Source organism: Aythya fuligula, chromosome 26 (assembly GCF_009819795.1).
Source record: "Aythya fuligula isolate bAytFul2 chromosome 26, bAytFul2.pri, whole genome shotgun sequence".
In the NCBI taxonomy this organism is placed as follows: Eukaryota; Metazoa; Chordata; class Aves; order Anseriformes; family Anatidae; genus Aythya; species Aythya fuligula.
The window spans coordinates 4,442,936-4,470,242 of record NC_045584.1 but is presented as its reverse complement, the minus strand read 5'-3'; the positions used below and the strand labels follow the sequence as shown (position 1 = coordinate 4,470,242).

Here is a 27,307-nt window from a genome sequence, read left to right as displayed (position 1 = left end):
CTGCCCGCCTGCCTTCCCTGCCCTACACCACCCATGCCAACCTTCCCCGTGCCTGGCCCCTGAGGCTTGGTGCCCGTGCCACCGCACGGCTCCCAGGGAGGAGCAGAGCTGCGGGGACAGGGACTGGGACAAACAGAGCTGTGGGGATGGGGATGGCGGCTGCAACAGGGTCCCTTGTTGGCGGGGGAGAAGGAGGGCTGGGGGGGAGGCAAAACAGCTCCGTGCAAGGCTGGCTCGCTGCCTGCCGCCCCCGTCCGTGCTGCGGCTCTTCCTGCACGGGGATGGACGTGACGGCGCGCCTGAGTGGTGCTGAGCACCGCCGAGGGGGCTGAGCGCTTGGGGAGGCAAGGGGTATCTGTGTCCCCCACCCCTGTGCCCAGGCTGTTGGGGGGGGTAAGGGCAGGTCCCCGGGTACGTGAGCAGCACGAGGGTGCAATTTGCACCTTGGGGACCCTCAGGGTGGGGATTTCTCCTGCGGCACCCCGGGGTGCGCCGGGCAGGTCGGGGCAGGGCGGAGGAGCCCGCGCGCTGCCCAAAGGCGTCGGGGAGCAGCTGGGGCCTCGACGGCTGCTCGGCTTTGTTGGGTAGGGCCAGCGCCGCGTGGCATCGCCGGTGACATCCCCACAATGTGGCCGGGGGGGGACCGACACCGAGCCAGTGCTGAGGGGTGCACAGCATCACGGCAGGGCGGTGCCCAGCGCCAAACCTTTGTGGGGTTCGGGTACCAGAGCGTTTTGGAGGGTTTGGATGCCCCAAATTAGCACCAGCAAGAGCCTGAGCTCCCCTGGGGAGGGAAGGCGGAGGGATGGGGATGCAGGGGGTACCCAGGGGCATCCTGCTGCCGGGTCCCAGCTTGCAGCGGGCGCGCGGCCGGGCTCGCCATCCGTCACGTCGGCCCCGGGCAGGCATCCCCCGCGGCCGCGCCGCACCGTGCCAGCTTGGCCAGCGCCCAGCGCCCTGCGCCGCCGCCAAGGCCTGGCGCTTCCCAAGTCCTGGAGAGGAGCTGGGAAAGGATCCCGCTGCCCAGGTGCAGGGACCACGGGCCAGGCCGTGCCAAGGATTGATTTCTCGGTTAACTCGCCGCTGCTTTAAAAGCACATTAATCCTGCCGTCACCTGCCAGCAGCCATCCATAATCAGCATTTTGGGCAAAATCCCCAGCTTCAGGCTGCTTTATGCTGGGCATTCCCCTCCCAGCCACCTTGTCCTGGCCAAGATGCCAGGAGGGGCCGGGCAGCGCTGCCTGGCACGGGAGCGCCAGGATCCGGCCCTCCTGCTGACCCCTCTTCCCCAGCTGCCTTTCAGGCCCCAGGAGTTTGTCCGAGTTCGTGGACTTTTTTTTTTTTTTTTTTTTTTTTTTTTGCAAAAAGGGTTTTTATTGTGTTTCTTAAGACATTTTTGTTCTCCTTGCAAAGGGCCCCTGCATTCCCTTCGCGGAGAAAACGGTATTTGACCGGCCGTTGTCCAAAAAAAACCCCCAACATGTTTCTGATCACTAAAACCCAAGAAATATTTTTACTTTCAAAGGGAAAAAAAAAAAAAAAAAGAGAGAGAGAGAGAGAGAGAGGGAGAGAGAGAAATGTTGATTTTCCACCCAGACGTTTCCCCTTTCCCCGAAACGAGAGGCGCCGCTCCCCGCTCGCTCCCTCGGCGATGCCCCCGCGCCGGCGGCTCCCACCTTGCGGCAGCGCGGCGGCTGCCGGGGAGGATGGAGAGCGCTGGTGCTGTGCCAGCTCCCCCGGGAGCCACCCGGCACAGCCGGGCGCTGCGTCCCACGGCTGCACGGCTGGAGCCGGGATCTGCCTTTCCTTCTTCCCCCCCCCCCAATCCTGCAGTCCCCTGGTTGCTGCCCTGCGACTCGGGAAAGTGAGACAGCGAGAGCCGTAACATGAGCCGCGCCGCGCTGCGAAATCTCCTTTAGTAACCTGTGCGCCAGGACAGGCGAGCGGCGCGGGGTGAATACAAATGAAGCCGCGCCGAGGAGAAAAGTGCAGAGTAAAGGGTTTTGGATGGAAATGGCATCGCAGGAGAAAGAGAAGCCGAGCGCGCGCGGATGCCGGAGCGTGTGCGTGCCCGCCGGCACGCGTGGGCATGCGAGGGTGCGCGCATGGGTGCGCACGTGTGGCACAGGGGGTGCAGCGGGGTGACCGTCACCCTGCAGCGGGGTCGGCGTGGCCGAGGGGAACCGCTCCTCTTCCTCCCCGAAACACACGCTGCGGATCAAAGGCTCTGGAGGGAGGAGAGACGGGGCCTGTGCGAGCAGAGCCCCTGGCTGCACGCCACCCCACCTTCCCGCTCCTCTCCCTGGAGAGTTTGTTAAACAAATTTCTCTAATTGCACAAGCCGAGGAGTTTGTCGTCGGAAAGAAAAAAAAAAAAAAAAAAAAAAAAGCTGGGGAAATTCCCCTCCGCTCGGCCACCCCTTCCCCGGCCCTGCGGCTGCAGATGCTTCGCAGGCATGCAGCACGTTTCTGCTCCGCGGGGAGGCTCCGACCCCGCTGCCGGGGTGTCCTCAGGTCACCCGGGGCTGCGCGGGGACGGCCCCCGCTCATCAGCTGCAGCACGGGCTGGGAGCCTGGGCCCTCGGCACCCAGCACCCCGCTGCCCCCCGGCTGCGGCCATCGCTTCGCGGAGCTCCCCCAGTGCACAGGGGGCTTCTGCGAGCTGCCCATGTGCAGCCTTTGAAATCGAAACCCGGCGGTGGAGCGAGCGTGTCAAGGGATAAAAGCTTCGGCTCTGCGACGGCTTTAATCTCTTTACCAGGTCTGGGCTCTGCCGGCGGCCGGACCAATAAGGGAAGGTGCGGGGCCGGGCACTGCCGGGCTCCCGGTTAGGTCATTGCTATAGATAGCCTGCAGCACCCTACATGTGCAGGATCCGAGCGTCGCCTCGGCCAGCTCCGCCAGCAGCCCTGCAGGGCTCCCCGAAATGAGCAGAGCCCCGGGGAACGCATCGGGCACCGCGCTGGTGCTGCCGGGGATCCTGCGCCCATGGGCGTGCGCAGCCCTGCTGCAGGGTCCTGCACCCCTGGGTTCCTGGGGCCACTTTTCCTTTTGTTTCGTACCATGTTTCCTTATGCAGATACTCTCGAGCAAAAGCCACGCTGGGGGCTGCGGCAGACATCCCTGCAGCAGGGTGCTGAGGGCACCCATGGGTGCTGTGCAAAACCCCGCTGCCCCGCGCGCCAGGAACGGGTGCAGGCAGGCTTGGTTGTAGGATGGGGCCACGCATCCCCCTCCACCCAGCTCCTCTGGGAGCACAAAGCTGGGGCTTTGGCCCCCGCAACCCCACAGCCCCGTGCGTGGCCCCGCTCCCCACGGCAGGTGCTGGCACCGACGGCCCCGGGTGCCCCGCGGGTGCCTGGAGCCACACGGGGCGGCGCGCCGGAGTGCCGGGGTGGCTGGGGAAGGCGTTGTCGATGCGGGCACTAAAAATAGAGTCATACTGGGATCTTAATGGGACTTTGTGGGAAACCTGGAAACATTTTCTCATCCCTGTAAATGAGTCCAGATGCATTAGCGATGACTGCATCGCATCCTGAGGTACCGCCGGAGGAAACCGGGACGCACTCACGAGCCTCCTCGCCTTGCGGTGGTGAATTGGGCAGGCAGGGAACTCGCCGGCGGCACCGCCGTGGCCTCGCCGTGTCCTGCTCGGGGTCGGTGCAGGGGCTGGGTGCTGCGGGAAGCCCAGCGCCAGCAGGATGGGTGCGCTGCCTTCCCCGGGGCTTCTGCACCACACGGCGCTGAGTGCCCAGCACGTGGGCGCACACGTGCGGCGGGGAGCGTGCAAGCTTGCACGCCTGCCTGTGCTGGTAGCGGCTGTGCGACGACGTGCCCCCTCACCTTGGGGTTCCCAAAGCCCCCGCGTGGGGTGGGCAAGGTGACACGTGGGGACGCCAGCCCGTGTCGCTCCAGTCCCAGGGTGCTTGGAGGCACCGCGCTGCTGCGGCTGGCAGCACTGCTCCCTGCGGACACCCGACATGCCCCGTGCCGCAGGACCCGGCCCACGTGGGGTTTCCATCCGTTCCCCTTGGGCACTGGACCTGGTGGCGGGGACCTTGGCTCCCGAAGTGCCCGGCCCCGCTCGGGGACCTTGGACTCCTGCGAGCGATGGCTCCCGGCGGCCTTGCTGGGCTCGGGGCCAGGCTGGGCAGGTGGCCCAGGGCCGGTGGCTCGTGGGCTCCACGTCACGAGGCCGGCTGGCACTGCCGGCTCGGCGGTGTGGCAGTGTCACTTAGTGGTGACAGCGGTGTCCCGGGAGGCAAGGACCCGTCGGTGCCAGGGATGTGCCTGGCTGTGCTTGCCGTGCTGAGCTGACCGCCCTCGGGCCACGCCGTCCCTTCGGGGATCCTCTCAGTGTCCGTGGGAGAGCCGTGCCCCCACCTCGGTGCCTCAGTTTCCCAACCTCCACAGGCAGCGTCTGCCTTGCGAGGCAAACTCTTGTGCCCCAAACACCGTGGCAGCCCTGTCCCCAGGCTGCTGGCCAGCGTCCCCAGCCCGCAGGATGACATGCAGGAGCTGAAGCTGAGCACGGCCAGATGGGACGCAGGCAATGGGGGGGGCACGGGGGGGCCGTGAACTCTTCACCGCGGCCAAATCCTCCTGCGAGGTCGCCGGCTGCGCTGCGAAAGGCCGGGGTTATTTTTAAACAGTGACTTGCTGCCAGCCCACGGGGCTGGATTTGCAGGGGGGTGGGACAACACAATGCCACCATCCCAGCCATGGGCACCCTGGGGGGGGGGGGCCCGGTGCTGGGCTGGGTCGGCAGTAGCCACGGGGGCAGTTTTGGGGTGCCGTGCGCCTGTCTGTGCGGCTTCTGCGCTCCCGTTGCGTGGGTTGTGCTGCCCAATTCAGGGGTCCCGGACCCTCTGGTGACCCCCCCTGCACTGCAGGCACCCCCCAGGTGGGAGTTGCCCCCCCCAAGCCCCCTTTGCACCCCCCCACCTTTAATGGTGCCAGAGGGCAGAGGAATTAATCCCCCTTGGAAAGGCCAGGACGGAGCAAGCAGGGCTAAAAATACGTCAGGAGGGAAATAAAACCTCCTGCGTCAGGGGCTAAAGCCGGGCTCAGAGCCCTGGGCTCGACCTGTGCTGCCCGGGGGGGGCACAGGGGATGCTGGGGGGGCTGGCACAGCTCCCTCACCCCAACACGTGTTCCCCTGCACCACGCTGCCAGCCCCGGGGCCTCTCCTCTGCCTCAGTTTCCCTCTGCGCAGGCGGCGGTGCCAGCTCAGGCTTCGAGCTGCCACCATCCTGGTGACACATCCCAGGTGCCACCAGGGGAATTGGGGTGGAGGGGGGGCTCCAGCACTGTCCCGGCTGACGCAGGGCCGGGCGGAGGAGCTGGCAGGGCCGGGGCTTGCTGGCAACCTTTTTTTTTTCCAGTTCCATAAAACATTTCCCTTCCTCGCAGCCCCAGGGGGGGTCGGCCGGGAAGCCACGTGGCTCCAGCACTGCCGGCTGCGGGGCACCTCTTGGGGCTGGGGGACATCTTCTTGACCCTTTCCCCCTACCCAGTGCTGCTTCCCGGGCCCCTGCGGGCACCGTGCCTCAGTTTCCCCATTCCCGTCCTTGGGGGCAGGCTGGGTCGCCCCGGGGAGGCGGCTGAGCCGTCGGCTCCTGCACCCCGAGGGGAACGGGGGCACCTGGGGAAACGGCAGCGCGGGGCGAGCTGAGCACGTCGGCACGTCCGCAGGGAGGCAGCGAGCGGCCTCAGGTGCCCCCCCACCGCATTCCCCTCCCCAGCTCCCTCCTGGCTCCGTCCCCGGGGCACCCTTGCCCCATCCCTGCACCCTGCACCCTGCTCTTCCCTGCTCGGGGAGGACTGAGCGAGGTTGGGGTGGTGCCGGCGGCGAGGGCGCACGCGGGGAGACTGGAGGCAGGGTGGGGCTGGGGGCGCACGCTGCACCCACGGGTGCCCCTCACCCCCAGGATGAAGGGCTGATGGGGAGGGAGCTCAAAACCCCCACCAGCCCCTCCGTCCTGGGGAGACCCCCCCCAAAGCCTCAGCCCACCTGGGCCTCCCTCGGCTTCCCCGCGGTGCTGCCTCCCCGGGGAGGGCTGCGCAAGCTGGCGCCGGCCCAGGCAGCGCTGGCACCTGAGCCCCGGGCTGCAAAGAGAGCTGCTTTTCTTCCTGCTGTTTTCCAAAGCAACTGGCAAGTTCGCTGCCTGCCGCGGCCTCCCGTGACCCGGGGAAGCCGCCTCGGCGAGCTCCCGGCTGCCGCTCGCAGCCCCGCGCCACCTGCGCCGGCATCGCCTCCCGCCCCGGCACGTAGGCGCGGGCGGGCACCGGCACCGCTCGGGGGCTGCCGCAGCCTGGGGGGGCCAGGAGGGGGGTGGCAGGGCTGGGGTGTGCAGGGTTCAAAGGAGGTGCCGGGGTGTTCTGGGGTGGTGGCGGGGTGTTTTGGGGCGCTGGCGGTGGCGCGCAAAGGGCTGGGGCGCGCGCTGGGTGCGGTAGTTATCCAGGCTGCAGCATCCCGGGCTGATCCTGCCAGGCGCTGAGCACCGAGGTGGTTACTGAAGGGGGAGAGCCTCTCTCTGCCCGTGTACCCATTGTGGCTGAGCCTCTTTCTGCATCCATCCCACCCTCCGAACGGGGTGGCCGCGGCCAGACCCCGCTTTGGGTACGGTCCAGCCCTTGAGCCCCGACGTTTCCAGCTGTGGGGAGAAAGGCAGCGGGGCTCTGTGATGGGGAGCTGCTGGGAGGTGGCACCGTGCCCTGCCCGGGGCCCTGGCGTGGGCTGCGAGGGGTTTTGCAAGCATGGGGCTGGGTCGTCCCCACCCCGACTAAGGGGGAGCTGGGGACAGCGGGGCCGTCACAGCCTGTTCTGCCCCACAGCACCTCCATGGACGGTGCGCGCGGGGGTGGCGGCACAGCTCGTACCATCCCTGGGAGCGTTGGCTGCCACCGTGCGCCCGTCCCCCACCTGGGGTGGCACCAAGGGGCTCGGAGGGGCACCCTGGGACTACACATGGAGGAGCTGGAGGGGGCTCGGACCACGTGTAGGACCTGCTGTGCACCCACTCGTGTTCCCTGCTGTCCCTTGTGGGGTCCCTGCAGGGTGCAGCAGTGCAGGGACATCCCTCCTCCATCCCGGCTTGGTCTGTGCTCCCCAGGAGGGTGCCCATCCCCGCAGCCCCCACGGGTGAGACAGGGCTGATTTCGGGGTGCACCCCAAGGTACCACGGTGTGGACCCCCCATCTGGGCCATTTCGGGGTCCACACCACAGGGACAGGGATGGCCAAGGGGTGGGGACAGCGCGTCCAATCCCTTCTCCCCCACTGGCCCCGCTCGGTGAATGCTTCCAACCTTTGTCTCTAGCCCCTGTTTGTTTTTTTATGGCATGTTTGGGTGGCGTTCCTTCATGTGGCAGCGGGGCCGCACGCTCAGAGCTGTGTTGCCTGGCGTGCCTCAGTTTCCCTCCCGGCCACGCACCTGCGCCGGCAGCGCCGCGAGGCCTCGCCAGGACGTGCAGAGCCGGCCGGGAAGCTCGGCCACACCGTGCCGGAGAGCAGCAAAAATTATGAATAAGCTCTTGTTAATAAATACTTTATGATGAATCCAAATAGATTTCCTCCTCTGGAGCAATTATTGTAAAATGGGCTCTAATATGTTGCAGGGACGGCCCCGAGAAAGGTTGGGTGCATTTCAGGGACTAAGTGCCTTCCTTCAATACCCTCTAATGAGCACTTTGAAATCATTTGCATCTGTCTCGGCAACAGGTCTCATTACCAGGTTAACTTATTACCGAGAGCCGTTTCTGCGAACAGTTAATAAGCGGCTACCGGAGGCTCTGCGCGTACGAGCGGGGGCTGCGGGAGCGCACACCGCCCGCGCCCACGGCGTCCGCGTGCCGGGGAGCGGGGAAACCGAGCCCGACAGCGGGGAGCATCTCCTGGTCTGCGCCGGGGATTTGCATAGAAGTCAGGCTCGGGATTTTCGGGGTGAGGGGAGAGCGTGGTGCATCCCCCCGGCTCGTCCCGAGCGCGGCGGGTCCCCGCGGGGCAGGCGGGCACGGCGCGGAGCACCCAGCGTGCCAGCCCCTGCCCGGGCTCGTCCGGCCCCGGGGATCGGGAGCTGGCAGGAGCGGAGACCGTCGGAGCCGGCAGCATTTTTGAGGTGTGTGGTTGGCTGGCGGAGAGGCTGAGCATCCTTTAATAAAATAAACGCTGTGTGGTCTCCGCAGGGCCGAGATGCCGCGAGGGCGCCCCGCACCTCTCCGCACCCGCGGCGCGATCGGCTTCCCGCTGCCCCCAGGGCTGGGGGTCACACCGGTGGGGAGCAAAACCCACGGCTGAGGTGACCGTCCGTCCCGTCCCGTCCGTCCCGTCCCATCCCATCCCGTTCCCCTCCTCCTCCCCCATGAAAACTGCTCGGGAATTTCCTGAGGAAACGTTTTTTCATTGGAAAATTCAGGCTGCCTCGCAGAGCCCGACCTGTTTGGACAAGGCGCTCATGCAAAGGAGCCTTGGAGGCTCGGCCAGCCCGTGCCACGGAGCCCGATGCCGCAGTGCCCGGTGCTGCAGTGCCCCATGCCAGGGTGCCCGATGCCACGGTGCCCGTGCCGCGATGCTTGGCGTGCAGCGGAGGAATTGCCCACCCTGGCTGTGGGCAGGAGGGGCTGCTCACCCCTGTGCCATCCCCGGCAGGTCCCCTTCTGTCCCCAGGTGGAAGGCACCCACCACGGCCACGCAGCCGGGGTGCAGAGCCACGAGGACAGGCAGGAGCATGGGAAGAGGCAGCGCCCCGGCTGTGCCCCCCCAGGCTGCGGGAGCTGATCCCAGCACGGCGTGCCCAGCGCCTCGCAGAGCATCCGTTTGTCCTTCCCCTCCCTGCCCCACGGCAGGACGGACACTGGGACGGAGACGGGGTTAGCCCGTGCCTCAGTTTCCCCTCCCAGCCCGACCTCCCCCAGCCCAGAAGGGCAGCACGGAGGGGGCCGGGTGCCAGCAGCACCCCGACATGGGCGGCTCCACCCCGGGTCGCGGGGCTTTACAAGCCCGGGCTGGAAGGGGCCCAAGAACAGGCTCTGCTGCCAGATTCCCGGCCGGAAATGCCCCGAGAACAGCCTTGTCTGTGGTATTGCAGCATGTCTCTGCTTCCCAGCCCAGCAAATGAAAAACAACAGGAGGAAAAGTTAACCAGCCCTTTGCCGGCGCTGCGCCGTGCTGCGGGTGCCGGGGATGGGTGGGTTTGGGGGGGGGGTGGCACGGGTGCTTTTTTCGGGGGGTGCTGCACCGTGATGGAGAGCGTTATGGGGCTGGCAGCGCTGGGGACAAGCAGGCAGAAAGCGCTTCCCTGCCACCACGTCCCATGGCAAAGCTTGGGGTGGACCCGACCGGCATCACCCGGGGTGGGGGACACCCATGCGCGGTGCCTGTGGGCACGGGGACAGTCCCCAGCCCTGCTGATGTCCCCTGGGCTGGGGGATGAGCGGGAGCAGCGGGGACCTAGGACACCACAGCTGCAACTGTGATGTCCCCGAGCCGTCCCCTGCCACCTCCATGCCCAGCTTTGGGGCCGTGGCTCCCTGCTGGGCAGGCAGCGAGCCCCCTCCGGCTGTCCCCGTGCCCCCGGCTGGCCTCGCCTGGCCCCACTAAAGCGGCTTAGTGCGGTGCCGCATCTCCGCGCGGGATAAGCCGGGCGGGAGGGAAAGTTGGCCAGGGGCTGATCGGCTTTGGGTTCGGCTCCCGGCTCGCCGTAATCCTGCTGCGGTGCCCGCGGGGGTGAAGGGGGGGCCCCACCACAGCTCCGGGGGCCCCAAGGGCAGTGGGGTGGCCGCTCATCCCGTGGCTTCATGGCGAGGGCGAGCAGCACCCAAGGCGCTGCCTCCACGGTCCCTGTGCGGTGTCCCCAGGGTGTCACTGCCCACCGCGAGGGGACAGCGGCTCGGTGCCCTCCGGCCGGCCCTGCCACCGGCTGCCCGGGGAGGGTGGCGGGGCCGGGGTCTGGCAGCAATTTGTAGGGCTCGCCCGAATAACCGGCCACCAAGGAAGATCAGCCGCCCACCGCCCCAGCCAAGTATTGTTTTTGGAACTCGCTGCTTCTTTTTTCGGCTCCTGTCTTACTTTTCTTTGACCTTCTTCCCTGATTTAAGACACATGCCCAGCCCTTGCCCAGCTGCACCGAATTAGCAGCTGCTGCTGGGGAGGGAACCAGACCCTGCGGCCGTGTGGGGCTGTGGACGCCCCAGGAGCAGCCGGCAGGGACGGCTCCGTGGGCAGGATGAGTCCCCTGAGCAGGGATGGATCCCATGGGCAGGGATGGATCCCATGGGCAGGATGAGATCCCATGGGCAGGATGGATCCCCGGGGTTGGGGTGGGTCCCTGCAGGCAGGGTGGGTCCACGTGGCAGAGCTATCCCCCAGCAAGGACGGGTCCCCGTGGTCAGGATGTGTCCCCCAGCAAGGATGGGTCCTTCTGGGCTGTGAGGGGACACCCGCCGGGGTCACAGCTCCGGCGACGCTGCTGGGGTCAGTGGGGGATAAAACGGGTCTGGAGTGGGGGCCTTCAGCTTCCAGGCGGTGCTGTGCTGGGAAATTTTGGGGTCTGTGCTTGAGGGAACTTCTGGGGATTGGTGGAGCCGTGCTGGTCGTTACTGGGATCTGTGCAAGGGGACCAGCAGGGTCTGGGATCCAGGGGGGGACATCAGGGGCTGTGCTGGGGGCTGTGAGCGGGGTCTGTGCGGGGCTGCTTTGGGGCTGTGCTGGGGCTGGGGCCGGGTGGGAGCCCCAGCAGGGACGGTTGGTGCCGGGAGGGGACAGCGGGGTCACCTGGGGACAGGGCTGCTTTGGCACGGCACCGCTGTCCGCAGCCTGCAGCGGGGGCTCCGTCCTTGCACCGATCCTGCCCAGGCGTGGGTCCCTCTCCCTGCAGCCCCCCCGGCCGTGTTCCCAACCCCCCAGCCCAGGCTTGGGGCTGCGGCGTGGTGCTGGGCTCCGTCCCGCAGTGAGGGGCCCCGCGGGCCAAACCCTGCCCTCGGGGACGCGCGTTGTTGCTTCCGCCCCGGCTGTGCACCACGGGGCTGCTTCGCCCTCGCCCTGCCCTCAGCTGTGCCGCCACGATCCGGCTGGGGGAGGGAGTGAGAAAACGAGGGAAAAAAAAGGCTTTTGGAAGGCTTGGAGCTATGGTGGCGGGCAGGCGGAGGCCAGTTTGCACCCTCCCTGAAGCCAACCCCACTTCTCGCAGCCCTCTCCATGCCCGCGCCCGCTTGCTCCGTGCCAGGTCCCCTCACGGCACCCGCAGGGCCGGATCCTGCCCGGGGCTGCTCTTTGGGGCACGGGGCCGTTTTCCCAACGCAAACCCTCCTCACCCCAACCACCCCGAGGCAGCGGGGAGCCTGGCCACGTTGATTTTCCAGCGCCGAGCCCCGCCGGGAGGGCTCCCGACACCTCGCTGTGCCCCGTGCGTGTGTCCCCCCCGTCCCCCCCCCTTCCCCAGCCCCAGCCAGGAAGCACGGATTTTTTCCGAACTGGGAAAATCGGATGCGGGAAGGAGGGGCCGGGGAGATGGATGCACTTTCCTTGTTTTCTTTCGGGGACGGCCTCATCCAGCAGCCAAGTGGAAAAAGACAGTCAGAGCACGCATTGCTCACTGGGCCGCCCGCCAGCAGCCGGGCTGGCCAGAACTGGGGCAAACTGGGGGGAGTTTCCTCGGTCCGGAGGGAGCGGGGAGCACCGTGGCACCCGCGGCCCGTGCGGCGCCCGCCTCGGGTGCCACCCCGGGGTGCTGGGGACCCGACCCGGGTGGCTGGGGCGGCTGCTGGGCACCCGGCGCGGCTGGGTGCGATGTCAGGCGGGATTTCTGCGCCTGTCGGGAACGGATCCCGGCGCGCGTGGGTGGGAAGGGGAGAGGGCTCGGATCCTGCCGACACAGCAAGCCTGACGTCAGCGCCTGCCCCTCCGCGGCCCCGGCGGCTCCGTCGCGCCCCGGCCGCGTTTGGTGGCCTGGCGAGATTTATGGGTGCTGCCAGGGGATGCGGGAGCGATGTCCCGTGTCCCCCTCTGCATCCCGGTTGCAAGGGGCTGGGGGGTCCCGGCCCCAGCGGGCGGGCGCCGCTTCCCTGCCTCCTGGCCGCTGCTCCGACGGGGACGTGGCCCGGCGGGGATGTCCCCAGTGGGTCCCCGCGGGTGGCCGGGGGTGGGTTTGGGGACATGGGATGGGGGGACGTGGGCTGTGCCGGGGGTGACGGCCTGTCCCTGTGCTCCCGCAGGATGAGTTCCACCCCTTCATCGAGGCGCTGCTCCCCCACGTCCGGGCCTTCGCCTACACCTGGTTCAACCTGCAGGCCCGCAAGCGCAAGTACTTCAAGAAGCACGAGAAGAGGATGACGAAGGACGAGGAGAGGGCGGTGAAGGACGAGCTGCTGAGCGAGAAGCCCGAGGTCAAGCAGAAGTGGGCCTCGCGCCTCCTGGCCAAGCTGCGCAAGGACATCCGGCCCGAGTGCCGCGAGGACTTCGTGCTCTCCATCACGGGCAAGAAGCCCTCGTGCTGCGTCCTCTCCAACCCCGATCAGAAGGGCAAGATGCGCCGCATCGACTGCCTGCGGCAGGCGGACAAGGTGTGGCGGCTCGACCTCGTCATGGTCATCCTCTTCAAAGGGATCCCGCTGGAGAGCACGGACGGCGAGCGCCTGGTCAAGTCGGGCCAGTGCACCAACCCCATCCTCTGCGTCCAGCCCCACCACATCAGCGTCTCCGTCAAGGAGCTCGACCTCTACCTGGCCTACTTCGTCCGCGAGAGAGGTAAGCGCTGCCTGGGTGGCTCTCGGGGAGGGGATGGGGCCGGGATCTGTCCTGCTGCAGCCGTGCCCCCCCGGGGGATTTGCTTCTCCTTCCCACCTCGAGACGCAGGTCGGGGAAGCCACCCTGGGGACCAATGTCACCTCCCCAGCCCCATGGAGAGGAGCCCAGTGCTCAGCACAGCGCTGTGAATCCCGTCCCACGTGGGTGCCCCCGCGTCTGCCCTCTCACCCCACCTGGCACCGATCCTGGTTCCCGGGGAGGGGCATATTAGGGGGGGTATGAGCGGTCCCCGAGGCTGCTGATGGTGCTGGGGACGCAGGGCAGCAGGCGGCTGATGTGTGCCAGGAGAGGACAGCCTGTCCCCAGCGTGTCCCCGGGGATGCTGGCAGCCGTCCAGCAGCCGTTCGCTGTGGCCACGTTCACAAACAGAATGGGGAAACTGAGGCACGGTGGGCGAGGTAGACAAAGCATGGCCACGAATAGGTCCCGAAGCCATCGTCCCCGCATGGCAGGAAGACAAAGCCCGGAGCTCGAGGCAGCTCCTGCTTTACCCGGGCAGCTTCGCTGGCTCTGGATGGTGCCGTGCTGGTGCGCGCAGCTCTGGGGCCCCACGAGGAAGGGACCTTTGTGGCTGTGTGCTCAGCTTGGGCTGAGAAAAGGTCTCACGGCTGGGTCCCCCCCTGCTCCCCGATGTCCCCGCTGCTCCCCGATGTCCCCCTGCGCCCAACCACAGCCGATGCAGCGGGGGGAGCGCAGGGCGGCTGCTCCCCTCCCGGTGCTGGCGGCAGCCCAAGGACGGATCGTGGCACCGAGGGGGGCTCTCGGGGCTGTAATCCCAACAAAGGGGGGTTGAAAAAATCACATCAGGAGCCATAAATCACAGCGGGCACGGGTGGATGTGCTGGGTGTCGGCCAGGTCCCCCGGAAGCCACCGTAGTCTGCCAGACTCCCCGTGCCCCCCCCCCCCGCACACCCTCAGGGGGTGGGCCGGGTGCTGGAGGGATTCAGGTTTTGGGGTCACAAAACCCTCGTGGCTTTGGGGACAGGCAGGTCGCAACGCCCAGCGGCATCATCCCATGGCGAGCCTGGGGATTGCTCCCCAGAACCAGCACCCTGCGTTGTCCCGCGCTTTGGTGGCCTCTCCGGGGTGCCCCCCACCCATGGGACATCACCAAGCACCCATGGGTGTCCAGTGGGTTGGGGAGAGCCGGGCACACCTTGCACCGTGCCCGCCGGGGCTGGATCCTGCCCCAGGGCTGCTGCGTGCACGTGTGTGCTTGCACGTGTGCTTGCACGTGTGAGTGCACGTGTGCGTGCACGTTGTGCCAGCGCCTCCCGCCCGCGCGCTCGAGGGCAGGATGGGACCCAGCAGGCGCGGCCGTTCCCCACTGGGTGCACTGGGGACGACGGGCGCTGTGCTGGGTGCAGAGCCATGGGTGCTGCTTGGGGTGGGGGGCAGGATGTGGCATCGGGTGCCGGGCAGCGTATAGGGGCATTGGGTGCTTGGCCCTGCTGGGCTGAACTGGGGCAGGGCACTGGGCTTAACTGGGGTGCTGCTTGCCATGCTGGGGGCACCCTGCACCCTGTACCGGGCTGAACTGGGAGCCTCCCCGGATGGACTGGGAGCCCTGCAGTGGCTGTGCTGCCGGCAGGGACGAGGACCCCGATGACGGCTGCGGTGCCAGCACCGGGGACCCCGCAGTGTGGGTGCCAGGGGGGTTCCCCAGTGGCCCCACAGCCGCGGGTGTCCCCAGGGGAGGCGGCCGCCCCCCTGCCACCCCCCCCCCCCGCCCGCGACCTTGACCCTGGTGTCTGGGTCCCCAGCAGCCGCAGTCACCTGATGTCTAATTGGGAACACGGGCGGCTGTAAATACTCTCTGATAAGGCCTGGCAGCCGCTCACTTTCCCTGTTAAGGTCGCTCCGCGCCCCGGTTAAGGGGGACCAGGGGACAGCTGGCAGCGGGGGGGGGGTTGGGGAGGGACCCCGGGGTGCTGCTGGGTGCTGGGCGCTCAGCATCGCCCGGCCCCGTTGCACACAGAGTGCTTTGTGCAAGGAGGGGTTAGCCGGCCGGTGGGGAAACTGAGGCAGGGACGGACATGGGGGGACCCCGTGCTGGGGAGAAATGCGCTGTCCTGGTGCGAGAGCAGCGGGGGGGGGGCTGGGGGTCCTCGTGGCCTCGCACACTGGCTGGGTCCATCCTGCATGCTGCTGCACGCTCAGTGCTGCACCCAGCAGCACCCAGCAGCACCCAGCAGCACCCATGTGCGCACTCCTGCGTTTTCCCCGCTTGCTCCCTCACGCTCACTGCCCCCTTCGCACACTTCGCCCCCGCTTTGCTCATCTCAGCACCCCCAGCCCCAAACCCGGCCGGAGGCCAGCAGGAGGAGGAGGCTTTGGGGGGGGCCGCCCCTCACCCCTGGGGGGCTCCAGCGCCTGGCTCCGGCCGCCCGCAGCCCCCCGGCATCGGCCGCAGCGCGTGGGCTCAGCCGCCCGCCCGCGCCCGGCTCCTTTCGCTGCTGTCAGCAGAATTTCCCAGCCGCTGCTCTGGCAACGCGAGGGAGGGGGGGCGGCGGAGGAGGCCCCCCCCCTGGCCGGGCCTCCCTGCTAGGAGAGGCTGGGGAGGGCTGAGCTGCCCCCCCCGCAATGATGCCGAGGGCCGGGGCGTGCTGGGGACCCTGCTGCGGTGCCCCCGTGTGCTTGGTGCAGGTGGGGAAACTGAGGCACGGGTGAGGCTGGGGAGGGCAGGGTCTGTCCCCCACCCCTCACAGCCCCGCTTCAGACCCATGGTGTGCTGGGTGCTGCCTGCAGGGCTGGGCGCAGGATGGGTGCTGGGTGGGTGCAGCGCTGCAGCCAGGGCTGGGAGCAATGTGGGTGCAGAGCTGGGTGCAGGCGGGGTGCAGGGTGCGTGCAGGGCATTTGTAGGGTGGTTGCAATGCTGGGTGCAGGATGGGTGCAGGATGGGTGCAGGGTCAGGAGCGGGGCTGGCTGCAGTGCAGGGTGCAGGATGGGTGCAGGACGGGTGCAGGGTGTTTGCAGGCTGGGTGCAGGCGGTGTGCACGGCCAGGAGCAGAGCTGGCTGCAGTGCAGGGTGCAGGATGGGTGCAGGATGGGTGCAGGATGGGTGCAGGACTGGTTGCAGTGCAGGACGGGTGCAGGACGGGTGCAGGACGGTTGCAGGATGGGTGCAGGATGGTTGCAGGCTGCTCCAGGCTGGCTGCAGGCTGGGTGCAGGCTGGGTGCAGGGCTGGGCTCTGCACACCGCAGTGGGGGAGGGGTTGGCGCTGCAGCCCAGAGCTGGGTGTGCAACGGGGGGGGGGGGGGAGAACGGGGAGGGGGGGGGGGGAAGCTCGGAGGTCGCTGGTGAAAGTCAAAAGCATTGCAGTAAAATGGTAATCAATCTCCCCAGTCGATTGTGCCAGGACCTTCGAAGCATTACGGAGAGATTCCTCCCAACTGCTCCCTACGGCAGCAGCGTGCGGGGGGGGGGCCGTGCTGCAGCCCTGCAGCCCCAGCTCCGTGGCCCCCACCCCTGCGCCCCCCCACCCCTGCACCGCCAGGCACGGGGAGCACGGGGAGCCAGGAGGACGGGGCCCCTTGCACCCTTTTGGGGTGCTCCGGGATGGGGGGGACCTCGCAGCGATGCCCCCAGCAGGCTGGGGGGGTGCAGGGGGGGGGCCTGGGCTCTGCCCTGCCGCGAGCTTCCCCCAGCAGTGCCCTTTGGCTGAGCCCAGCGGGGCGAGCAGATGGGCGCCGGGGTGCGGGAGGGGGGGGGTCAGGCAGCGAGCCCTGGAGGGGGGGCACCGCGCTCCCCCTGGCACGCCGCAGCGGCCCCCCCAGGCCTGGCAGCCGCTTATCTCCCCTCCCCAGCCCGGCGAGAGGCAGATGGCACCAATCTGCCGGGGGAACCCGTGCCAGGGCGCCCGGCCCGAGCGCGCCCGCTGCCCGCTGCCCGTGCCAGGCCGGCGGTGCCAAGCGGCCGTGCAGCTCCCCCCCGGTTGGAGGAGCAGGCATTACCCCCCTCCCGAGCAAAAATATCCATGGGGAGGCTGTCGGGGTGCGCAATATTTGGGGTCTGCCCTTCGCAGACACACACGGGGTGCTGGCGGGCAGGTGGGCCCTGATAACCGCCCCCAGCAGCCAGATAAACACACGCTCCCCCCCTTAGCACCCCCCCACACATACCAGGTATCGCTCCCCTCGCAGCCAAACCGCCCGGGGAGCCGGGGCTGAGGTCCTGGAGATAGGCAGAGCCCCGAGGCTGGGAGGGGAGACGCCCCCCCACCCCCAAACACAAAGCGCACAATGTTAGTAGCCATCAGAGAATCTGCAGGCTGCGGGAGCTGTGTGTTGGAAAGGGGATGGCGGCGGTGTGAGGGGCACACGGGGGGGTGCTGGTCGCAGGGTTCCTGTCCCCTGCACCGTCACCCCCCCGGGGGTGTCCCCATGGCAAGGGCCACGCTCCCATCCCCTCTCCGCGCCGGTGCCCGCAGCGGTTTCGGCACGCGGAGCTCCCAGCTCGACGCGCCCTTGGGAGGTCAGGGTGTCCCCGGCACCCCACGGTGCCCAGCCCCGTGTCCCCAAGTCCCCAGGGGCAGGGGGCTCTGCCAGCACCCCCCTGGGCCAGAACAAGCCGCAGGCACAGCGTCACCACTGCCCTGAGCGGCCCCGTGCTCAGCGAGCGGAGCCCTCAGGACCTGGCACCGGGTGCGAGGGGAACGTCCCGGTCCTCGGGCATGGCGAGGGGACCGGGCTGCCGGCCGTGCCGCTGGTCCCCCGATGAATAAAAGATGAACGCCGTGCGTCTTGCCAGCACCTGCCGTCCCCCGCCTTCGCCACCCGCCGTCCCCCCGCGCTGGCAAGCGCCGTGCCCTCCCCGGGGCCGCAGTTGCCATCCTGGCCGGGCGCCCGGCTCCGTGCCGCGCTGGCGAGGGACAGCTGGGGTGGCAGATGCCAGCGGCTCTCCTGCCCCCGCCGGCGGCCGTGGGCACAAGGAAAGGGGGGGACAGACGCCACCGAGCCCCCGTGCCCGGCTGGCACCGGCAGCTGGGGCTGGGGTCCCCGCCAGCCGCAGGAGGGATAGTGCCACAATGCCCGGGGGGTGAGTGGGGGGTGTCACGGGGAGGTTGGGGGCACAGGCGTGTTGGGGGGCTGTGCTGGGGGGCTGTGCCATGCCATGGGGCTGTGCCGTGCTGGGGGGCTGTGCCGTGCCCCGGGGCAGGGGCTTGGGGCGCAGTGAGGCCCAGGACAGGTGAGGGTGCAGCGGGTCTGGCCGGGGGGGGACAGCAGGGGCAGTGCTGGGGGCCGGGCCAGGAACCCTCTGGTCCTCCCCGGTCATCGCCCTTCCCCTCCCTCCCTTGTTACCCTCTGTCCTGCCCTCTGCTCATTTCGCTTTTCTCTTTCCATATTTTATTCAATTTACTTTCCCTTTCTTCTCGTTCCTTCTTTTTCTTTTTCTTTTTCTTTTTCTTTTTCTTTTTCTTTTTCTTTTTCTTTTTCTTTTTCTTTTTCTTTTTCTTTTTCTTTTTCTTTTTTTTTCTTTTTTCTTTTTCTTTTTTTCTTTTTTCTTTTTCTTTTTATTTTTCTCTTCTTCTTCTTTTTTTTCTTTTTCTTTCTTTTTCTTTTTATTTTCCTTTTCTTCTTCTTCTTCTCCTTCTTCTCCTCCTCCTCCTCCTCCTCCTTTTTCTTTTTCTTTTTCTTTTTCTTTTTCTTTTTCTTTTTCTTTTTCTTTTTCTTTTTCTTTTTCTTTTTCTTTTTCTTTTTCTTTTTTCTTTTTTCTTTTTCTTTCTTTTTCTTTTTCTTTTTATTTTCTTCTTCTTCTTCTTCTTCTTCTTCTTCTTCTTCTTCTTCTTCTTCTTCTTCTTCTTTTTCTTTCCTTCTCCCTTTCCCTTTCCCTTTCCCTTTCCCTTTCCCTTTCCCTTTCCCTTTCCCTTTCCCTTTCCCTTTCCCTTTCCCTTTCCCTTTCCCTTTCCCTTTCCCTTTCCCTTCCCCTTCCCCTTCCCCTTCCCCTTCCCCTTCCCCTTCCCCTTTTTCCTTCCCCTTCCCCCTCTCCACCCCCACCCCCCTCCACCCCCCCATGCCTCTGGGTCCAGCCGCCAGCCCCACACCAGCTGACAGAGGGTGCACCCCGACCACCCCCCCAGTCTCGGGAGACCCCCCCACCCCACCCCACGTTGTTGCAGGGCAGGGGGACAGACAACGGTGCCGAGCCCCCCTCCGCTCACTCCCCCAACCCCGTCCCTTTGTCCGCTGCCATCTGTCCCCGCTCTCGCTGGCTGCGGCCCAGCCACGTCCCGGCTGCCCTCGGTGGGGGCCGGGTCCCCCCCGCGCCCCCCCTGCGCCGCCGCCGCCGTCTCCCCGCTCCCGCAGGGGTCGGCCGAGGACAGGAGCTCGCTCCCAGCGCGCTGGAGCTCGCAGGCGCCGGCCGCTTGCCCGGGCCAGCTGGCTGCAGCCGGCGAACGTGGCAGCGGGACGCGGCCCCGCCACCCCCAGCCCTTGGGGGGGGGGACAACTCCACTCGCTCCCCCCACAGCACGAGAAAATTGGGGCCCGGCACCCCTCTGCGAGGGGCTGGTGGTGGTGGGGAGCTCCCAGCTCGATGCTCGGGCTGAGACCCAGCAAACTCATCGCACCCCGGGGGCTGCAGGTGCTGGGGAGGCACCGGGGGGTGCTGGGGGGGGGGCTCTGGTGCCCCCAGCCCGCAGGGCTGAGCTGGGATTTAGTGCAGCACGTCGGGGGGGGCGTTGTGCAAAGGAGGTTACACAAGCGGGGCTGTGCTGGGGTTTATGTAAGGGGCGGCGGGATGGGGAGAAACGCTCAGAGCAGCGCAAACAGGGGGGTCGCTAGGATGGGGGGGGGTCCAAATCAGCTCCCCACAGCCCCATGGGGCTCAGGTTCCCGCAGGCGGCCCAGCTAGGCCGTTCACTCTGGGCCCTACTGACGGCCGCTGCGGTGGGTTCGGCCAGGCCCACCTTGGAGATGCCGGGGCCGCTCTGCCGCGGAGGGAGAGAGGGGGACGGGGATTAGCCCCCCAAGGGGAAACTGAGGCACGGAGCAGGAGCCTGCAGCACGGCTGCCCATCACCCAGCGGTCCCAAATCCCCCCCCTCCAGCCCTGAGCATCCCCCAGCATCCCCCAGCCTCCGCGCCTGCGCCCCGCGCCGCTGCCGGTAACACCGTGCCCTGTTACCGTAAGCGCTCGGGCACGGAGCCAGGGCTCTCCCGCAGCCCGCGCCAGGGCCTCAGCCCCAGGGGGGAGCCCGGCCGGCGGGGACCCCCCCTCGGGGACAGCCCCGTTTGGGGCCGCCAAGCCCGGGGGCTGCCGGGGGGGGGCCCGTTCCCAAGCGGCGGGGCCGTGGGCAGGGAGCCGCTGTGGGGCCGGGGGCACCCTGCCAGCGCGCGGGGCCGGGGCAGCCGTAATTCAATGGGTGGCACGGGGCCAGGCTGCCAGCGCGCCTGGGCAGCCCTCGCTGCCCCCCCCTCGCTGCGCCCCCCCCTCCCTGGGCACGCACTTTTCTATTTTTAAGAGGACGAGCTATCGACCTGTTTGGGCACCGAGATCTCGGCTCAGCGCGGCGGGGGGGGGGACACGCTGGCACTTAACCCCTTCCCCACAGCTCCCCACTGATGGGCAGGGGGTGCCCTGCGTGTCCCCGTCCCGTCCATGCTGCCCCCACATCGGCGACCCCCCCACGCCCCGAGGTGGGGGTGCGGGGTGGGAAAGCCCAGCCTGAAAAAAGGGGGTCCCAGCACCAACACCCAGAGGGGGTCACATAGCGGGGGGCACCTCCCCGGCGCAACCGAGCTCCGTGCGGGGTGCAGGCAGAGCAGCCCCAATGTTTGAGGGCGGGGGACCCCTCCCAGCCCCCCAGAACCCCTCCGGGGGGGGCCAAGCGTGGCGGCGGCGGCTCCTTCGCCATTTTAGCGAGCGTTGGCCGGAGGCAGGCAGCCGTCACATGGCGGTGAGAGCAGAGCTTGGCCGGCCGCTGCGCCGCGAGGAGGCAGCCAGAAATTGCTGGCACGCGCGCCCGGCCGCGCCACCGCGGCCCCCCGGCAGCTTGGGGGGGCCCCAATCCCCAAAGTGGGGTGCATTTGGGGGACCCCCACCCCCTCGTGGGGCAGCACCAGGGTGGTGGGCAGCGAGCGCAGGCATCCCAATGTGCTGACACTGGGTGATGCTGAGCGGGTGCAGGGTGCGGGGTGTGGGGGCAGCGGGGGGGTCTTGGGGTTTGGGGAGTCCCGGGGTACCCCCAGGGGGACAAACAAGGCTGGGATGGGGCGGCCTGGGGTGGGCAAAGGGCTGCATGGGGCACCTTGGGGGTGTAAAGGGCCATGGGGGGGTTGGCATGGCCAAAGGGCCAAGGAAATGTCATGGGGGGAGCCATGGGGGCAGCTTGGGGGGGCAAAGGGCTGTAGGAGATGTTGGGGGGTGCAGGGAGGATGGTGTGAACGTCTCTGAGGGAATCGAGGGGCATGGGGGGCACCTCAGGGTGGGGAAACTATGGCCACAGGGCCATGGGGGGCATCTTGAGAGGGCTGTAAAGGCCCACGTGGGGCAAAGGGCTGGGGGACACAACCTGGGAGGGGACAAAGGGCCTACGAGGGGCATTTTGGGGGGAGCAGGGGCTGTTGGGGGGGGGGCAGGACCCGCAAGGGGTGCCGTGGGGTGAACAGAGACCACTGTGGGGGTCCTGGCACACCCAAAGGGCCATGGAGGTCATCTTGGAGCAGGCCCAGGGCCCACGAGGGGTATTTCGAGTTGAGCCCAACACCATGCAGAGCTCCAGGACGCAGGGCCCGGGCCGTGAGGGTGCCCTGGGACGGCCGCGAGGCTGTGGGAGTTGTCTGGGGGGGGCACGGGGCTCTGGGGGGCGTCTTGGGGTGACCGACGGGCCCTGGGAAGCACTGGGGGGCATCACATGGAGCAGCTCTGAGCGGGCCTCGGGCTTCGGGGACACCTCTCGGTGACTGAAAGAGCCGTGTGTGATATCTTGGGACAAATCAGAGGCCATGGGAAGGGTCTCAGGGGTGGGGAGAGCCGCAGCGGGGTGCCGGGAGGCTCCTCGGGGTGAGCCGGGGCAGCGGGGGGCACCTCAGGGGGCGCGGGGCCGCGGTGCTGGGGCTGTTACCGCCAGCCGCCGCCCCGTGCCTTGGCCGGGCTCCATCGCTAACCACTTCCAGAGCCGCTGCGAGATTTGTTGTTTTAAGAGGCGAGGAGGGGCCGTGTCCGGCCCGCGGGTGCCCACGGGCGCACAGGGGGGTCCCGGCTGCTGCCCCCCGCCCCGGCTCGCACCCCTGTGCTTGGGGCGCCGGCTGCTGCCTGGGTGCACGATGGCTTTCCAAGTGGGAAAATAAAGGGAAAAAGCAGGGAAAAAAAAAAGGAAAAAATAATAAAAATGTGGGGGGAGCCAACCCCAAGCTTGGCGCTGGGGGAATTTCTGCTCCCTAAAATGGCTGCCTGGAGGAAGCCAAGCGCGGGCAAGCGCACGGGCACGGGGCGGGATGCGGCGTCGGGGCGGGATGCGGCGATGCCGCCGGCACAAAATGGCTGGCGGGCGGGCGCAGGGAAAAAAAAAGAAGGGGGGGGTGGGAAGGCTGGAAATTGGGGAGGGGAGGGAGACAAAATGGCTGCGACCGGCATCGACGCCAAGTGGGGGTGTCGGGGCGGGGGGCGGCGCGGTCCCACCGCCCGCGTGGCTTCGCCGCGGCGGCCAAAAATAACCGAGCCGGGAGGCGCGCGCACGAGGGGCTGGGGGGGCGAGGGAGAAAAAAGGGGGAGAAAATAAAGGAAAGAATTAAATGAAAAAAAAAAAAAGAAAGAAAGAAACAAAACGCCGCGGCGGGCTGGCTGGCAGCGGCGGGCCGATGTGTTTTGACTGCGCTGTTTGGATTGTCTCAGCCTTTTCCCGGCATCAGCCAAAGCTGCGAGAGCGATGCCGAAGGCCAAGGGGTGGGAGGAGGAGGAGGAAGGAGGGGGGAAACGGGGAAAAATTTGAAAAGAAAAACAACCAAAAAAATCTATCGCCAAGTGCTTGGAAGGGCTCCGAAGGCACCGGGGATGCGTTTGAAGTGTGCCCCGTGTGCCGGGGCGCGGCGGTGGGTTAAGGTGCAGGGATGCTCCCGAGGCTGCTGGCAGCGGGTCGGGGCTGTGGGGCTGCTGAGCTCAGCGTCTGCGCCGGTATTTTTAGATAAGACGTGTGGGCACGCGGGGCAGGGATGTCACCGAGGATGGTGCCTGTCCCCCAGCCTCCGGTCACGGCCCTTCGCCGGTGCGGGTATGGCCGTGGCGGGGAGCACCTTAGTGGGGCCTGCAGGGAGGGGACGGGCTCCACCGGTGGCAGGTGACGTCCCAGCTTGGTCACGTCCCTCCTGGGGACAGGCAGCCTGCCCGTGCCTCAGTTTCCCCAGCGGCTCATGCTGATTTCCTCTCTTGCAGATTCCGAGCAGAGCAGCAGCCCCCGGACGGGCATCGGCTCGGACCAGGAGGACAGCAAGCCCATCACGCTGGGTAAGCGGGGACACGGCAGGGACGTGTGGTGTCACCACCATGGGGTGCTCATGTCCTCCGTCATGTCCTGGGTGGCTTTGTGGCCAAAATGAGGATATGGGAGCAGAGGAACCAGGGCTCAGCACCCCATAACCGTGGGTCTACCGGGGACACCAGAGCCTGTCCCCAGGCCGCTGCAGCATAGACGGCCCTGAGGATGCGGGTGGGAGGCACAAGGAGGGGGTGGGGGGGTCACAGCTCAGCCCCCCGGCTCCCATGGGTGCCCTAGGGAGATGTGGGGGGGCACGGGGGAAGCACTGGGCCCCCACCCCCTCTCAACGCCCTCCCCTCTCTCCTGTGCAGACTCGACAGACTTCCAGGAAAGCTTCGTGACCTCGGGGGTGTTCAGCGTCACCGAGCTCATCCAGGTGTCCCGAAGTGAGTGCCCGTGGGCCCCCAGAAACAAAAAAAAAACCTTCTCCAGCACTGTGGTAGCACTGGGACGGGCTTTGGGGTGGGTTGGGGGGGACACCAGTGCCACTACGGGGTGATGCCGAGCCCTTGCTGACACCATCCTCTCCCCACAGCGCCGGTGGTGACGGGCACGGGGCCAAATTTCTCCTTGGGGGAGCTGCAGGGCCACCTGGCCTACGACCTGAACCCCTCCAGCACGGGCATGAGGAGGACGCTGCCCAGCACCTCCTCCAGCGGGTAGGTGCCGCGGGGCGATGCCGGGACCGGCCCGGGCACAGCTGCGCGCTGCCACGCCGCGTGGGACGGCGCGGGCAGGTCAGGTCCTGCCGCGTGCACTGCACCCCGACGGCAGCTGCCAGCACCCATGGGTGCCCGTGGCACGGGCTAGGGGGGGTGGGCGAAGGAAGGGGGCCTCAGGGGGGACGGGGCGGCAGGGGACACGGCCAGCCTGACCCTTCGCTGTCCCCAGGAGCAAACGGCACAAGTCGGGCTCCATGGAGGACGACATCGACACGAGCCCCGGGGGCGAGTACTACACCTCCTCCAACTCGCCCACGAGTAGCAGCCGCAACTGGACAGAAGACATGGAAGGGGGTAGGTGCCGGGGGCTGCCTCGCTATAGGGGCTGCTGTGGGGCCCCAGCAGGCCGGTGCTTCCCTGCGGGTGCCGTCGTGGTGCTATAGGGCAGGCACCCCTGCGGAAGCATAGGCACGGTACCTGTGCCCTGGTGCTGCTATAAACCCCCCTGTTTAGGCACAATCACTCTATAGGTGCTGTGGGGCTGCTATAGGGTCCCCCATTTAGGCACAGCCTCTCTATAGGGCCAGCCCCACACTGGCCTCTCCCAGCCCCACGGCTGCCGCGCTCGCTGTGGACAGATTTCTTTCTTGCTTTGCTTTTTTTTTTTTTTGCTTTTTTTTTTTTTTTTTACCTTTCCTGTCTAGACAGCCCCAATTAGCTGTTCATTAAGAAAAAGGGGGGGCCGGGGCGGGCTGGGCTAATTAAAGCGATGCTGCGGGGCTGGCACGGCGGCTCCCACGCCCCAGGGCGCCTTCTCGGGGCTGCAGGCACAGAGCCCCCCACGCTTTTATCCCACCGTCCTGCACCCCCGGCAACGGGGCAGGATCCAGCCCGGCCTCCACACCCCGCTGGACCCCATCCCGTGGCCACAGGGGTGCTGAGGAGCAGGGCTGGGGGCACGGAGCCCATCAGAAGGCATGCGGGATGCTGGCAGAAAGCAAATAAATGGGATTTTGGGGGGTGAGCTGAGCAAGGGAGTGTCCAACGCGAGGAAAACTGTCCCCAGATGGGGTTTTCATTCCAGAGAGGATTTTTCCTGTTGGTGATGTTTCTGGATATTTGGGGGCTCAGCCCTTGGGGTCGGACCCCCAGGCCTGTTGTGGGTCACTGCACAGCCCTCCCTAGGAGCTGGGCTGTCCCAAAGATGGGCCCAGCCCCACAGCAGCCCCCAAGGCCCCATACATGCAGGGGTTGTGCCCTGTACACACCGGAGACTGTGCCCTATATGGTCTGGGGACTGTGCCCCGCATAGGCCAGGGTCTGTGCCCCATATGGGCTGAGGACTTTGCCCCATCCTGATCTGGGCCTGTGCTACGTATGGTCCGAGGCTGTGCCCCATATGGACAGGACTGTGCTCCATCCATGCCCAGCACCGTGCCCCACTCTGTGCCCCCAGGGCCGACACCGTGCCCCACAGAGGCCAGAGGGAGGGCAGGAGGCTGCCGGGGCCATGCACACACATGTGCACCGGCGTGCACGGGGTCTGCCACGGTGGCCTGATCCCAGTGGTGGCAGGGGGGCGGCGGGACGTGCTCAGCCGTGGCCGAGGGTTTTACGGCAATCCCGTACTGGATGTTCCGGGAAATCCTCCTAAACGAGCGTCTCAGACGGGGCTAAACCCATTAACGGCGCCTGGGCCAAATGGCCAGAGCTAAAGCTGCGGGGGGATTAACCCGCCAGCCCCCGCGCCCGCCTGGCCCCGTGGGGACCGGGGTGTCCTGCCCCCTGCGAGCACGCAGCCCTCCGGGCGCTGGTGTGGGGTCCTGCCCCACGTCAGGGGGTGCGGGGGTGTCCCCAGCCCCACGGGCACTGTGGGGAGAGGGAGCCCAGCCCCACACACACACATGCACTGCTCTGTGCACACAGATGCACACTTGTACAAACAATTGAGCACACGTGCATGTGCGCACACTCACGAATGCACAGCATCGTGCTGATGCACACACAGGCATACGCACACGAGCTCGTACACCTGCAGGTCGGTGTGCACATCTCTGCACACACCTGCACACGATTGCACAGCTGCGCACACAGATGCACGCACAGTCATGCTGAAGCACATGCACACACGCCTGCACACGCGTGCACACACACACACATTCATGCACACGCATGCGGATCTGTGTGCACGTGCATGCACACCCATGCACAGCTGTGCACACAGCCGAAGCACACACAGACACGCACAGACACACACAGACACACACAGAACACACGTGCATGCACATGCGTGCGTACAGACACCCGAATGCACACTGCACACGGGTGCACACAGGTGCCTTGTGCATGTGCACAGCTCCCTGCACACGTGTGTGCACATATCTGCACGCAGATCCCCGTGCATACCCAGTGGTGCACACCCACGTGCCGGTGCACACCCACCCACACACCCCCAGGTGCTCTCACACCCGTGCACCCCTCCTGCACCCGCACACCCTCCCCAGGGTGCCCCCAAACGAGCCCAGCACCCCAAGGCAGGACACTTTGGGGGCGCGCGGACCATAACACCTCCCCCTGTCCCCCCCAGGCATCTCCCCCACCGTGAAGAAGACGGAGATGGACAAGTCGCCCTTCAACAGCCCGTCGCCCCAGGACTCCTCGCCCCGGCTGAGCAGCTTCACGCAGCACCACCGTCCCGTCATCGCGGTGCACAGCGGTGAGCGCAGGGCCAGCGCGGTGCCGGCGCGGGGCTCAGGGTCCGGGGGCTCCCGGTGACGCCGCCCGTCCCCTCTCCCTCTCTGTCCCGCAGGTATCGCTCGCAGCCCGCACCCTTCGTCCACGCTGCATTTCCCCACCACCTCGATTCTCCCCCAGACGGCCTCCACCTACTTCCCCCACACGGCCATACGGTACCCGCCTCATCTCAACCCGCAGGACCCCCTGAAAGATCTCGTCTCGCTGGCCTGCGACCCGTCCAACCAGCAGCCCGGACCGGTAAGGGTCCCGCACCCCGTCGCCGTCACCATCCCCGCTGTTGGGGGTACCCCCGAGGGGACGCGGTCCCCCCGAGCGTCGTCGCCCGGAGGCAGGGACGCGTGGTGTCGGGGGGCTCCGCCGCCGCTGCACGGGGGGTTTTGGGGGCTCTGGTGGCAGCCGGGTGCCGGCACGAGCTCCGGACCAGCATTGGTGTTGGTTCAGTGCGCGGGTGGAGTCGGCGCACCTCGTTTCTCCGGCAATGGGGCTGCGGTCCCCTGGGACCCGCGGGGCTGAGCCGTCACCTGGGGCTGGGGACGCAGGGGACAGCGGGGTGTCTGGCTGTGGATGTGACCGTCTCCGGAGAGGCACCGTCTTGGAGCGCGCCCGGTG

General features: G+C 67.2%; 1 protein-coding gene across 4 annotated transcripts in view; it reads left to right on the top strand.

The window, feature by feature from the left end:
* Positions 1 to 27,307, top strand: part of NFIC (nuclear factor I C) — a 40,383-nt gene that overhangs the window by 7,892 nt on the left and 5,184 nt on the right. For all 4 annotated transcript variants that reach the window (XM_032203654.1, XM_032203656.1, XM_032203655.1 and 1 more), the window contains exons 2-8: positions 12,213 to 12,744; positions 23,177 to 23,248; positions 23,591 to 23,665; positions 23,815 to 23,938; positions 24,171 to 24,295; positions 26,529 to 26,657; positions 26,751 to 26,935. In XM_032203654.1, coding sequence (XP_032059545.1) covers positions 12,213 to 12,744; positions 23,177 to 23,248; positions 23,591 to 23,665; positions 23,815 to 23,938; positions 24,171 to 24,295; positions 26,529 to 26,657; positions 26,751 to 26,935 — 1,242 coding nt within the window. The remainder of the gene's footprint in view (positions 1 to 12,212; positions 12,745 to 23,176; positions 23,249 to 23,590; positions 23,666 to 23,814; positions 23,939 to 24,170; positions 24,296 to 26,528; positions 26,658 to 26,750; positions 26,936 to 27,307) is intronic.